This window comes from Varroa jacobsoni, unplaced genomic scaffold, assembly GCF_002532875.2.
Source record: "Varroa jacobsoni isolate VJ856 unplaced genomic scaffold, vjacob_1.0 scaffold_1305, whole genome shotgun sequence".
NCBI classification, from domain to species: domain Eukaryota; kingdom Metazoa; phylum Arthropoda; class Arachnida; order Mesostigmata; family Varroidae; genus Varroa; species Varroa jacobsoni.
In genome coordinates, this window is record NW_019214207.1 from 112,580 (window position 1) to 126,310 (window position 13,731).

Sequence of the window (13,731 nt, forward strand, 5' to 3'; positions counted from 1 at the left end):
TATGTAATTTGTTGAATTTTGTTGATGCCCTGGATAGTTTGGCAAAGCGTGAGGTATTTTTCTATGAAAATGAAGTACATGCGTTCCAATACCCGCTGTTATTATATACACTACAAAGGCAGTATTTGCCAAATCAACCTAGAATACCGTCCACTGATAATGTCACATAAAGGACTCAAGCTTTTTTCGATTTTAAGGAGTATCGATTTCGGGTTTTTACACGAAAATCTTTGATATACGTACTGAACATAAAAACTCACTTTTTTTGACAAGAAAATATCATTATGTCAGCGTGCCTTTGATACTAAAATAACGAAAGTAACAAATAAGCAGCATTTATGCTTGGAATTGAATATTTCAATAGAAAATATGATGATCATAGCTTACGTTCTTCTTTCGTTGTGAAGATGATGGAATCCGTAAAGTCACTTTGGCCTAAGGCGTTCCTTGAGGCTATTCGGCACTCGTACTGTTGAATAGGCTCCAGAGGTCCGAGTACAGCTCGTAGTGAGGTTCCATTTATTTCTACTGAGCTGAATGAATGTCCCATATTTTCTGTGAAAGGTGGCAAAACAATGAAAGACAAACGAACATGTACTTAGACTTAACGACATCGGTTGTCCTCCTAATCACTCAGGTGTATTGTGTGACTAGAATATTTAACCATTTGCAGAGGAAACTCTGCCCGCCAACGTCATCAGCGTCTAGCCTACCTGTTTTCGGAGCTACCTACTGCAGTACGGCGAAAGCAAATAATGTACGTCTGGTCACGGCGGAGAAAGACAGTTGCCAAGTGATATTTTGCGTGTCGGCTGCCATCATGCTGCGATCGCTACCCGACTCGACATGGGCTAACTAGTGGCAAAGTCACATCGAAGCGTTGTCGTCAACGGGTGAACATAGCAAGATAGATCATTTCTCCAAAACTAGAGAAGTTCTTCTACTACGGTTTGGCTCACAACGTACTAGAAGGCATCCAGGATGCGGTTAGATAGGTCCACGACGTGGCCATTTTGCAAGAAGTTCACTCTGCTCGTTGCAACAAAAATAAAACGTCCTCATCGCGTTGCTAAGCAGCGTCTGCCTATATTGGTCGAGCGCATGAATGAGTAATTTCCGGCCAGTGTGTGGCCAATAACACGAGACAAAACCGGCAGCTAGACAGAACGACGACCATGAAGGCCATACGCGTTGGGCCTTGGCTACTATGTCCGAAGGAAGGGGACACCCGACATCAAAAAGAAGAACGAGGCAACGGATTCTGTCGGTTTAGGACAGACAAATAACGCACAGCTTCGAAAATAGCCAAACCGTCGAAAGCAAATTGGCATTAAAGATGGTAGCAGTTATATTGTGGCCCATACAGAGTCATTCGTACTAGTCCATATTGGATAAGGGTTCATTTTAGAAACAGTGTGTGTAGGTCGAGCTATCTGTGAATTGTGTAAGAAACAAAAACAAGATTGGACGAACAGATTTGAGATTATATATATAAACGGATAGAAAAAATTGCAGAGGTGTTTACTAGTAAACAATGTCAGTTGAATGTGAAGTGTATAATTCAAGTGCCTTCATGTGAACTCGCTTTATGTGAAAATATATACAGTATAAGATATGATGAAGTCAAATAATAAAGTTGAGAAAATACTTGGTCGAAGATGGTGGTTTATTTTCTTTGGGGGGGGGGGGGTCAATTAGGTTTAGGTACATACGAATTTGGGTTCTAACCTTTAAATAAATACTCTAATTTTAATTGTGAACACAATTTGTCTGATACGGGATTAATGCATTTTCTGGCGCAAACTTGAAGTTTTCGTTTACTAAGTGGATCTAATATACATAATAGTTATACACAGGGATCTATTAAGACGATCATGACAATCATTCAGACGATTCGAGTCTTTCGAGTACCGGTACACTTTTCTAAATTCTAGTCATATCACTTACGCGTGATCGAGCTTTGATGCTTTGAAGAACCACGAGAACGCATCCCACCACGCATATAAACTAACAGCCAGCAGTTCTCGATCAGGCCAGAAGAAGAAAACAGCAATTGTCGAAACAGCTCGGCCAACCGAATTCAGATGGCGCCAGAACAGAGGCAAATAATTCGCTCGCTATCTTTATTTAACTAAAAAAAAACTACCTCTAAGTGGTAGCAGACGCGGGCGTATTTTTCTTCCTCCATTCGAAAGATAACAGAAAGTAAACGCAAAGCTAATGCGCATCGCTGAGCCAAACGGGAACCAGCCAACAACCAACGTTCAGCTATCCTGAGATCACAAGTATACGCACAAATTCACATATGGCGCTCCGCACATTCTGTTACCCCCGTAGATGGTGGCAGGTCTCTTGAACGCTGCTTCGAATACTAGTTGCTTGCCAGGCTTCGTTCTTTTGTGCCTTTTGCGTTGTGTTTCTGCCGCAAGTCGCGCACTGGGCCGGGACATGGACGATAGCGTCTCTTGTGAACGTTTTTGTGTGCGAATGTTCTCGTGCTCATTGGTTGCTCCCTTAGCTGCTCCGCTACGCTTGTGGGCAGTGGACTGACGACCGCTGTGCAGCGGACGCGACTTGTCTAGCAAGTGCAGCACTCCGCTCGGCCTTCTCTTCCTTGTCTAATGAAAGAGTTTCATCATAGCGGTACGACGCGTTTTCCCAACGTGCTCCCCAAACGGTACTCAGACGAACATGGCATATGCTAGTGGCGGAAGCACCGTTGAGCCACGCTCCCAAGCACGACCGAGCATTCTGGCCGATCTGTTGATTACAATGAGAAGGACTCAATTTAAAACGTATGTCGCCATACATTCGTGCCTGTCTGCCTGTAAGTTGCTTCAGGTCGCTGACCTAATGTCAAGTATTATAGAAAACTTGTTTAGATAAAGGTCTTACACATTTTTCTTCATTTAACTAACCGATCAGCTCAGCCGGTTCAGTCCAACCGGCCCTGTCTCAGTCTTTGTAGAATCGTCAAAATGGGCGACGAGCTTCGCCTCAGCTGCCGTCCCGTCAGCTGCTGGCTCAGTTAAGTCTTTAGACGAGGTGGGCAGGACAGATTTGGAAATTTTGGCAAGTTGAAGCGAGAACGGCAGCAGCAGCGGCGGGCGTCAACGAAGCCGCTGTTGCAGTGTGCTCAACGGGAAAAGAGGTTAACCAAGAACGCCTGACCCGCATACAGATATCTGACTTCGCAACTGCAAGCTAGCTCGGACTTGCGTTCCAAATCTTAGACTTCACAGACCTCTAAAGGTTTCTCTCGCAAGAAAAGGCTCTCACTCGTCTTGTGACGAGAAAGCCGTCAACCTGTCAAAAATGTCCTTTCGATCCCTAGACGGTGGCACTGTCGAGCGACGTCGAAAAAAGGTGACGCAACCTTTTTTGGACGTCGCTCAAAATCGGACAGAGAACTATTTCTAGAATCTGCAGCCCGCCTGCCTTTTCCGCCCCTCGAAGACTTAACTCAGAGGCCTGTCCGATGTTCTGCTCGCCAACTACACCGACGCGACCGACCGACAGACAGACAGACAGACAGACAGTCACGGCCTCTGCGTCGTTCTGAGACAGCGTCTCACTCGACTTTTCGATTCCAGCTCGATGGCGCGTTTTTGAAGTCTGAAGCTGAGCTTTATAGATGCCGGAGCTTAGTTTCGTTCGGTCCATCCCGTTTTAGATGTCTGTTGGAAGTCACCATGAGTGGATTATTAACATGGTCTCACCCACCCAAAGGATAACGCATAAATACTGATTAATACGTATAGACATGTGTACAGGCCAAATATATCACTAGTATTTCAAATGTATGTAAATGACCTAGTTTTCACAAGGCCAGTCAGTCTTTGTGACGCAGACAGCTTTGATTATTACATAAAAGTAAAGCAGAATTAATGTACCTGTTTATTCTGATTTACTTTTTTAAAATCTCTTTTCATCAAAAGATCAAATGTAGTAGTAACTGAAGTTCTTAAGTGACGACAGCTCTTCTGAGAGTCGTGTGCCCCAACGGTTACAGCTCATCAAGTGTGCTTATCAGGATTATCAGTTAATTGGCAATTGCATAAACTAGCCTTCAAGAACAATATGTAAAACTGTAATAGTTTAGATCTGTAGCAGTCGAGTGCTAATCTATTTAATACACGATAGTAATTGTCAGATTGGCCAGTTCTCACTACGCGAATGTGACCTTACCTGAAAGAAGTTCGCTTGCGATAAGGGATTCAATTGATAGATTCATGCTCTAAAAAATGACGTTTATGAAACTCGATGTATGGAAGTTGTAATTTTTATCACATTTCTTCTATCCGACGATGGGTGCCCGTCCATCAGGTCTGTTATGGTTTATAGCCCTATTGCCAAAAAGATTTTCCGCCCTGTTTCAGTCCTCTACAACACGTAGGAAGCTTTGGGGACGAAACTCCCTTCATATAAGGATGCGCACACGTTCGATATTCCTATTATATCGTCCGTAGGGATACTTGTTTCCTGCTCCTCCTTACGCCAAGAGGCTCTTGTGGCACCATTCAGTGCAAACGGTTGATTTGCGGTGTTTAGCTGAAATGCTATTCGCCAAAGTCCATCCGCGCCGCACGATACCGTGTATGTAGTTAAAAGAAGGAAGGCCAAAAGCTGAGAAGAGGCTTCACAAATCGAGACTAAGCGGTAAAGTAAGACTAATTGCTAAGCTCTAACAGCGCGTACTGGCAGTGTGCGCCAATTGGGCTCGTTTCTATGTAGGGAGCCAAAACTGGACTAGCGATTACGAAAAACGTCGTGCAAGCGATGCACGATAGAAAAATGTCCAGATACCGTGAATCTTAGTTCCACCTACAAACCCAGCCGGAATCGACAAGATATCGATCATTCTATTGTTTATGTTCCTCCCTTTCTCTGTTTAATTCGATTGTATCGGTCCTATTCAAGTGGCGAAAAATAGTTAAGAAAAAGCATTCACGGTAGCTTCGAAAGAAGAACTTCGAAACAGGTAAATGCGACAAATATTTGGCGGTACTGGTTCCGCTCATTCTTAATTGGAAAGTATCTGCTGATGTTCCCGGCCATTCAAAAGTTGCTGAATTGGCTGTCTCGGAGTGAGTATATAGGGGTTAATCTATTTCACGACAGTGTTTGTTACAGATGTTTTTACCACTAACACATGTTTCTTTTTCTAATTCGAATCCGAATGAAAAACAGCTACCGAACTATAGGACATAGTTTCAATACACTATTCGATGGTATTGCAAGAGCTGTCTGGCTTCGTAGCCGTAAAGCGTAAAGTTTGTGTGGACTAATAGGTAGCAGTAGTGGATATGTAAGTTTCCTCACAATAGAAAAATAAGGCAACCAATCAATTTATGAGAGACATTACGCGCTTCCGCACACATATGGGTGTCCACGCATAGAAGTGTCCGAACTACATGATGGCACATTAGCTGAGAACGCCGCTAAGTCTATATAGTAAACTGATTCATTTACACAGTTCATCTGCACAGTGTCGTACAACCAGCACACGGTCATAAGAAAGAGTGGACGAATTTTTAAACTTCCAACTTGTATTTGAGCCTGACTGAATAGAGTTCCGAAAGCAAGTTCGAAGGCTATAAATAGCGCTGGTATGACGTTTCCACTGACACTCCGACAGAGTTTCCTCATACACACTTAAATCGCTCAACCGATGTCACTACGAAAAATGATGACAGCTTACGGGGTTAGATTGCATAAACGTCCCTTCATCTCAGTTGTGTTAATGATAAACTTGTTCTACAATGTCTTGTCTGTTTCATTGATGACAAATCATTCAACTAAGGGACAAAGCATCGTCAACATCGTTATCATTTTATTTGCGATCAGCTAAACGACATTAAGACCGGTACATAACTTTGTGCCAGTTGAGGTAATTCACATACTTACACTTACCCATATGCGGCTTGTACTGGATGATATACGAGCTGATGGCGCTATTCCCGTCGAACAACGGCTGATTCCAGCGAAGCGTGGCGTTTCGACCGAACACTTCGTATACAGCCAGCTCGCGCGGGCTTTCGGGAGGCTCTGTAATTTCGACATCGTGACAATGTGTATTCTTGTTTGGTGACGTGCAGTACGTTAGAAAATAATGGAGGCATGTGTAACTTTACTCCATCACGATCCGTTTGAATTCTGCCAATGTTACCCATGTCACTAGAGATTTTTTCGGCAAAATGTGCAGCAGTCAAGGCCTTATGTAAATACTTTTGCGACATAATGCCTTAGTAGAGGCCCATATGGGACGCCGTGCGTACCGTGCCCGTCACGTCTTCGTGAGATTCAAGCATGCTTGATTTACATGGAATTTTCTTTTAATTAGGATATACAGCTCCTGACGTATTGGCAGTTTTATAGTACGACACGAATCTGCAGTCAAGTGCGTCTAACTGTATTGACGTACGTTTTTCAAGTCGTCACAAAACAAGCTCATAACCGTCCAGCTTATATGCTGGATGTTCTAGAAAAATTGGCTTAGTCAATGTTGGCTATATAAGTATAAGGCGAACGAATGGATGTTATGTCAATTACCTTGGACGATAACGTTTATGTAAGTATGATCGTCTCCGAATCCATTCTGTGCCTTAAAGGTGTACAAAGCTGAGTCCTCTCTTCGAGTTTCTTTGATTGTCAGATTTACAGCGTTGCTACCATTTATGGTTAGCTTGCATCTACAATTAATGTAGAAAAGACAGATTAAAATATGCGTTATCAAGCTAAAGTATATGCATTTACCTCTCTTTCTAGTAAAAGTAATAGAAATAAATGTCGAACCTTCTGTCTGTTGAATAGCCTTCGTTCTACGCGATGCCTAATTGCAGAAAGTGTCGATAGATTTCAAATTGATGATCGTAACATTAACGAGAACAAAGGCATTAGGCATATTTAGCTCTTGATCCTTCTCGCTTTGGACCCTTTACGATTTCGTCTTTGGTCGAACAAGGGACAAAAGCTTCGCTCCGTTGTCCCTGTGTCCTGTTTCTCGGCACATTCGGCTTCGTTGCGAACATTGTGGAACTTCCCTTTAGGGTATCGATTCATGCGCGGTGATTTCTCTCAAGGACACTGAATATTCATACGCACCTATTTCATGATTACCTGGTCACGATAGCTGAACTGCTATCGATGCATTGTAAATGCGTCTGAACGGTAAACGGTTTTACAGTATGGAATGCATGCGTTACGCTATACCACTATCGGGAGTAGGGAAATTCGAATTCGTCACAGAATGGCCAACGGACGGAGGCGACTGGTGAGGGTGGCTACCAGCGTCGACACCCGGAACTCTCTGGCGGCTTGCTCCGCAGCGCGTGCGCCGATCTGGCAAGAGAGAAAGGGAATCATTGCTAGAAGTTGCGTCGCGAGCCAGAACTCGAGGCGGGGGCGCGTGAGGCGTAGGGAGAGGTGGTTAAGGCGGAAATGTGACGATACTGCTGCTCTGGACGCTCGTTCTCTACCATCACACAGGGAAGCGCTGCTTTGGGTTCAGGCGAAGGGGGAAGGGAGTCGTTGAGTCCCGATGAGAGAGTTAGACCAAACTGGCACCCACAAACTCCCGTACAATTACACCGTTAGGGCCATAAATGTGTAGCCATTCCGTAGTGGCACCACCATCGTCAAATATATAGTCGTAGTAATGGCAGTTATAGTAATACATTTCGTCGACACTTACCTCTGGGGTTCACAGATGAAAGTTTGGAAATTACGTTCATAAAAGAACTTGGTCTTGATCGCTTGGTTGCCGGTTATGGCGAGGTGCGCGAATGCGGTAAGATGGGCGCCTCGTTCCACGCTGATGGTTTGGTAGATCTCGCTGAATTGCGGTCCACCTGTCGGGTACAAAAAAGGTAGAAAGGGAAAGAACGGCATGGGAAGAACGTGCGCGTCGTGGCGGTTGATGAGTTGAGGCGGGAGCTCAGAAAGAGGAGCAGCGGAGCCGCCACCAGTTGAAGCAGGAGGGCGGGATTGAACGAAGTCGATAAAGAAAATCCCGAAATGAACGGAGATTCGAGGAGTAAACGAGGGCGAGCCAGAGTTAGCGAGAGAGAAAGGTACTAAGAGTTAGTGAACATCATTGCCGTAAGCAGAGATGGTAGGTGATCAAATTTTATTTAGTTAACCGCGGGAGCAAAGCAGGTCAGGCTACTGTGTCGGTACGGCCTGAGTCGTTAGTTTTCAGACCTGAAACAGCCGTCAGCTAGACCTAGTCTTGCTTCCAGCACCATTCTTCCCGTTTTTCCCCTGTCATTCTAGATACCCCGCGCTTTCCTACGCGAGCGTACCGCGTATAGCGGATGTTTCTTTAACCCGCTTGAAGAAACGAGATCAAGAGAGACCTTGTATGTGGGAGTGAACCCTGCGAACCAACTAGTCCTCGCAAGAGACAGGCCTAAGTAAATTATTGAACACAGCTCTCGGCCGCTGCTCCCCCTATAAAGCCTGTACGTCTTTGGTATGATGAACTGGGCTATCATGAAGCGGCCAGACTGGTGAACAAGCCAGGCAACAGCAGCAGGCTCGCCTCAAGTAAACACTGAGCAATTCCTTCAGGCCGTCCCCTGAGGGCGGCTACTTACGTTCCACTCGAAGCTCGGTTGTCATCTTCTTCGGCAAGCCAACGCCGTTACGAGCCTCGCAACGATAGAATCCCGCATCGGTGTCCGCAAACACGGAGCGAAAAATGAGACTACCATTGGCATGTACCGACACTCGTCTTGAGATGAGAATCTCGTTGAACATCGAGCCGTCCGCTGAAATTGCACGTAGACAAAATAAATAGCTATATTTTTTAGGAAAACGAACGAATGAGTTAGCTAGCTTTCTAATGCTTGTAGACACCGATCTATTATCAAGTGACTTAGGTATGTCTAATTTGCATAGTCTATCTAAACATATAGATTATATGTGTGGTTGGTATCGTATTATGATAAAGTTGTGGAACATTTTGATTTCAGACTCCACTAACAAGCAGAAACGCTAATTACTCAACCACCCTTATCGAGATTTTTTTCACGCTATTTAAAACATGTTGTTATAACATATGTATATATAGGCAATATATGGATAATAAACATGCTGACAAAACATACTTAGCTATTTTCTTCAGCAAGATTTCAACAAAATTGGGAAAAAGCTCATAGTGTAAATGTTTCTTCGATATTTATTTTTGTCCACATAGACTTATAATCGCATCTATTTAGGATGCGGGTAGTTGTCAATTCAACAATACACGATTATCTAACAGTATCAGCTAATGAATCGTCATTTGTCCAGCCAACACTTCCATGTGCCTTTGGCCGTCCTGCTAAGTTTGGTTGAAGCTAGAAATGATGAGAGGTAGCAGGGGTTTACGATGCATATGCTAGTAGGAAAGAAGCACAGGATAACAATAAGCCCTAGTCCTTAAGCGATGGTTATGCGTTTTATATATTCACTATTATCATTAGTACAACTATACAATCACATTTTCGAATTGGGAGCCTATTTTTGGCCAGTGAAAACTTACGTCCTACTCAGCCTTATACCAATGTTTACTCCGGTGTATACACACTATAAACACATTTATGTCGTGCCAAAGATGACCCAGCCTGCCTCAGTCTACCTTAAGGTCAGCAGCTCTTATGGTGCGCCCGCAGATTAACATCTCATAAATGCCTCAGCTTCCATAGAATCATGGCGTATGGGGATTTAGGAGCTTCAACAATGTGTGTCTGTGTGTGTGTGCGTAGGTGTCTATGGTCAACCAATATTCGCCCGCAGTAGACACAGGCGCAGGCAGCATGGTAGAGCCGCATGCCTCCATTCACGTGACCTATACGAAATTACGATGACGAAGCTTGTCGAGTCACGCCATTGTACCATTGGTAAATCTTGGTTCCAGCTGCTGCTGTTATTTGCCTAGCAGACAAGTCGAAGGAGTAATATGGCGCACACATACAATTATTCAGGTATGGTCGCTTATCGTTCAGGATTCGTTTCCTTTGTTATCTTTGCGGTACGAAAGACGGCTCCAGCAGCCGACACGGGGCGATTCCCACGCATCCTGGACAAATCTATTTGCCATTTTGTCGTCTCGCTTCGGTACAACCGCATTCTATACAATGTGCTTCTACTAACAGGCTGGAAATGCGTGCGCTCTGATGGACCGCGTGGCTTACTGGTTGAGATTACGTGTTTGCAGCTTATTGGTCATAATCACATGAGTTTTTGATCTACAGTTATAAATAGGGAAAGGAGCGTGTTTTGGACACTCTTACATAAAATTGATAATCAAGTTATAATGATGAACTTGACCACGATTGTTGCGTCTGTCTGAATTGATTGCTCAGCGTAGTGTTCATATACAAAAGAATTGGTGACAATGAAAAGCAGCTGAAGTACCTGAAGATATAGGAATAATATCCACGCGTACATTAGTCATTTTTACACAAATATGCTTTTTTTCACGAATGCAATAGACAGTTTAAGGTCACTTCAGTATTTATAGTTTGCGATGAATTAACTTTGCATAGGGCATAAAATCAAGAAACCAAAATTGCCCCAACAGAAAATACTCTTTGGTATCGAACAAAACGACAGCAGTTAAAAGGAAGCATCTTCGAGTGAGTCAACTACATTCAGGCCGACTACGCAGACTCATTTTATCCGTTCGGGCTATATAATTTTTACTTTCTCAGTTTTCCTTATTCCTTGTAAGATCTTGTTCTGTTCGTTCTGTTTTGGAACTAGGAGGTTGGTCGTTACTGGACCCCATCTTTTTCAACGTTTGTCGAGCATTTGTCGTGTCCAAAATGGCATCGGGATGGCCTTTTTTATGTGGTCGCTGCTCGAGCAGGGATAAACGTCGTGTTTATTCTTGTTTGTTCTAGCGTGCGTCGTAACGTCCGAAATCGTGGCTGCCAGCCGGCACCGTGCCGCTTGGTCTGCATCTCCAGCTCGTGGTTTGTGAACTGACAAAGTGGTCGATGCAGAATTGCATTAGAGCCGAGGTCAGTTTCATACCTCCTTCTGCCGCGCCGACAAAAAGACCCTAAAATGGTTCTATAGTATTGCACACTCCCACGGATGCCAACAGCATCGGGTAAACAACGACAACTGTAATGGCATCAGGCCCTACTAGTGGACGGTAAGCATCAACTATCCGTATACGTCTGTGGCCTGCAGACAAACCTAAGCCGGTGCGGTATCCAAAACTCAGAAAACGGAAAACGCATGTGAATGGCACAGAACCAGATAGACCCCTGCAAGTATGGCTAAGAGCGCAGTAAAGACAAAAGAAACAGGGGCAGCTTTAACTCCATCACTTGTTGCAAAATCAGTTGCAAACAGAGCCGAAGTTCTACGCGCGGGCAACTTCTTCCAGCATAATACAGTTCGCTACGCGTACCCTTTGTCTCAAGAGTAAAAGCAGCGTAGCCTGGCTATAGTAACGCTGTTGGTCGAACAGGTTTATTGTAGCTCTGCGATTGCACTATTCTCCCCCCTACAACGGCCTTGCCTTTTCCCCGTGCTAAGCTTTCGTTCGCTTAGAGTTCCCCAATCCCAAATGTGAGTTTCATCCGACTGAAGAATGACCTCGTGCATCGGTATCGATAACCATAAGGTTCAAAATAATGAGTACGAAAAAAAACGACACACTGCGAGAGCTTATTCTTGTTACCAACGCGGTTGCACACTCAACGAATTAGTTGTCAGTCAGTTGTTTATATATATATATATGTATATAAACAGACTAAATGCAGATTATTGCGTTGTAACATGTCTTGTTTGTTTGGCCTTCAGAAGCGAGATGGAACTCGTCATGCCAAAACGTTAGTTATTTTGTTGACAAGAATAAGGCAGAAGATCAAATAAACAAAGAACAATTGTCCATTGTTATCGCTGGGCCTGCGTACCTTCGTATATACCTATTGTGATCATTAAAACAATGTGTATGAGGAATGAATAGAAAGAAGATGGCTTCAACGTACAATTGTATGAGCGATATTTCGATTAGGTAGGACAAACAGGACGTAACTGAGCTAAATTGCTCAGGTCATTGAGCGAAAAGAGCGTCGAAAGCACCAAGTCCAAAAGAAATACAAATGGCAGTAACAGCACAGACTCATTGTCGATGAAACACTGTAAATACAGGTGTGAAAATTGCGCGTTTCCTCTCTGTGTGGATGCACTCGATGCGTTGAATGTGGTCTTGGCGGACCTGTTCATTCGCCATCTTTCAAGCCTTTCCCATTTTCGCCATGAAGAGCTAAATCGATAACTAAAGCTTTGTTTCTGCTCGAAGCATCTTAAATAGTCCTCAGCGGCTGTTAGCCCCTTAGTGGCAATTGTTTGCGTTTGCTGCTTGAACCCGTTCCGCGCTAGCTATGCTTTTTCTCACATAACTACACCTCAGCAGTATCGTTACACTGCAAACCGGTGCGTATATTTATCATACTACTGGACTGTTATCCCTTGCTCAAACTCATAGACCATCTGTATACCTATTTATTGGACCCATTGTGTTTAGCTACGAGATCCAAGTAATGCTTTGATTGTAGTTCTTTCGCTAATATCGTTGAAACGTCTGCTAGAATACTCCTCGTTGATTCCATAAATAAAGTGCAGGTAGTATTAACCGGCAGACCAACCCAAATTCAGAAAGCAACTATGGAATAAACTACACTATATATATGGGTGTGTGTGTATGTGTATAGTTTACGACTTTTCGAAACAAGAAATCATTTAAGGGCCTGGATAACCTAAGATTTTGAAACAGAAGCACCGCAATGCCCGACAAGATTACGCGACGGAAGTCTCATATCAGCTATGCTTCATCGAATCTGATACGCGTGCTACCTTGCTTGTTTGCTCGCGAAAACCTTTTACTTGCTCTGTGTAGTGAACGAGTTCGTGACTTGGACACCGATGATGCGGAAAAAGGAAAGAAAAAAGAAGAAAGCGGAGGGCAACATAGGTGAGCTACGTTCTATTTCTGCTTGTGAATAGCAAGGCTGGAAAGGAACAGTTTTGGACCGGTTGAGCGCGCAACGCAAATCTCATCGTACGAGAGTACAGCGCCTTATATGGCCTACGGAGCCTGGATCAGGACGAAACGATGTTCGGCAAGACAGGCGAACGTCGAGACTCCGGCCGAACTGCCGGGCTTGTAAAGCCGCCCCAACAGGTGACGTGCAGCACGTGTTGTTAGTGCGTACGGAGCCCGAATCTGTCCAACTTGGCCAGCCAACCTTTATTCCAATGGCGGCTGGCGAAGAGGAAGTGGACACTTACATGGATTAAGGCAATAGCGCTAGGAGCATGAGCAGATGATGATCACGTTGATGGACGGTTAACCGGAGCAGGACACGGCTCGGAGCGAGTTTAGTGAGATTCAGTGAGTGAACTAGCACCTGACTGCAGCCTTAGCTTCAGCGTCCAGTATAGATGAATTGAAGATAATTACGATGTATTCATCACGGATTGTATCAAAGGAGGAAAACGACAGAGGGGCAAATTTAGACAGAGAATACAGACGACTACAAAGCGAAAAAGAGCGGAGTGGAGTACGACCATAAAGATTGAGAGCAAACCGCGATAGCTTGCACGGTATGTTTCTACCGCTTACCGAACGAAAAAAAAGACTGGCAGATCTTCAACCCTTTTTGCTTCTATTGCATTGTGCTATCCCAGACGTGCGGACGGTTCCTATAACATCTATCGGATGAGATA

At 44.2% G+C, this 13,731-nt stretch overlaps 1 protein-coding gene across 1 annotated transcript in view; it reads right to left on the bottom strand.

The window, feature by feature from the left end:
* LOC111268643 (cell adhesion molecule Dscam1) overlaps window positions 1-13,731 on the bottom strand; it is a 110,243-nt gene that overhangs the window by 28,722 nt on the left and 67,790 nt on the right. The window contains exons 14-18 of the mRNA XM_086971759.1: window positions 8,598-8,771; window positions 7,694-7,850; window positions 6,553-6,692; window positions 5,914-6,048; window positions 388-555 (exon numbers count right to left, since the gene is read on the bottom strand). Of these exons, the coding sequence (XP_086827885.1) occupies window positions 388-555; window positions 5,914-6,048; window positions 6,553-6,692; window positions 7,694-7,850; window positions 8,598-8,771 (774 nt within the window). The remainder of the gene's footprint in view (window positions 1-387; window positions 556-5,913; window positions 6,049-6,552; window positions 6,693-7,693; window positions 7,851-8,597; window positions 8,772-13,731) is intronic.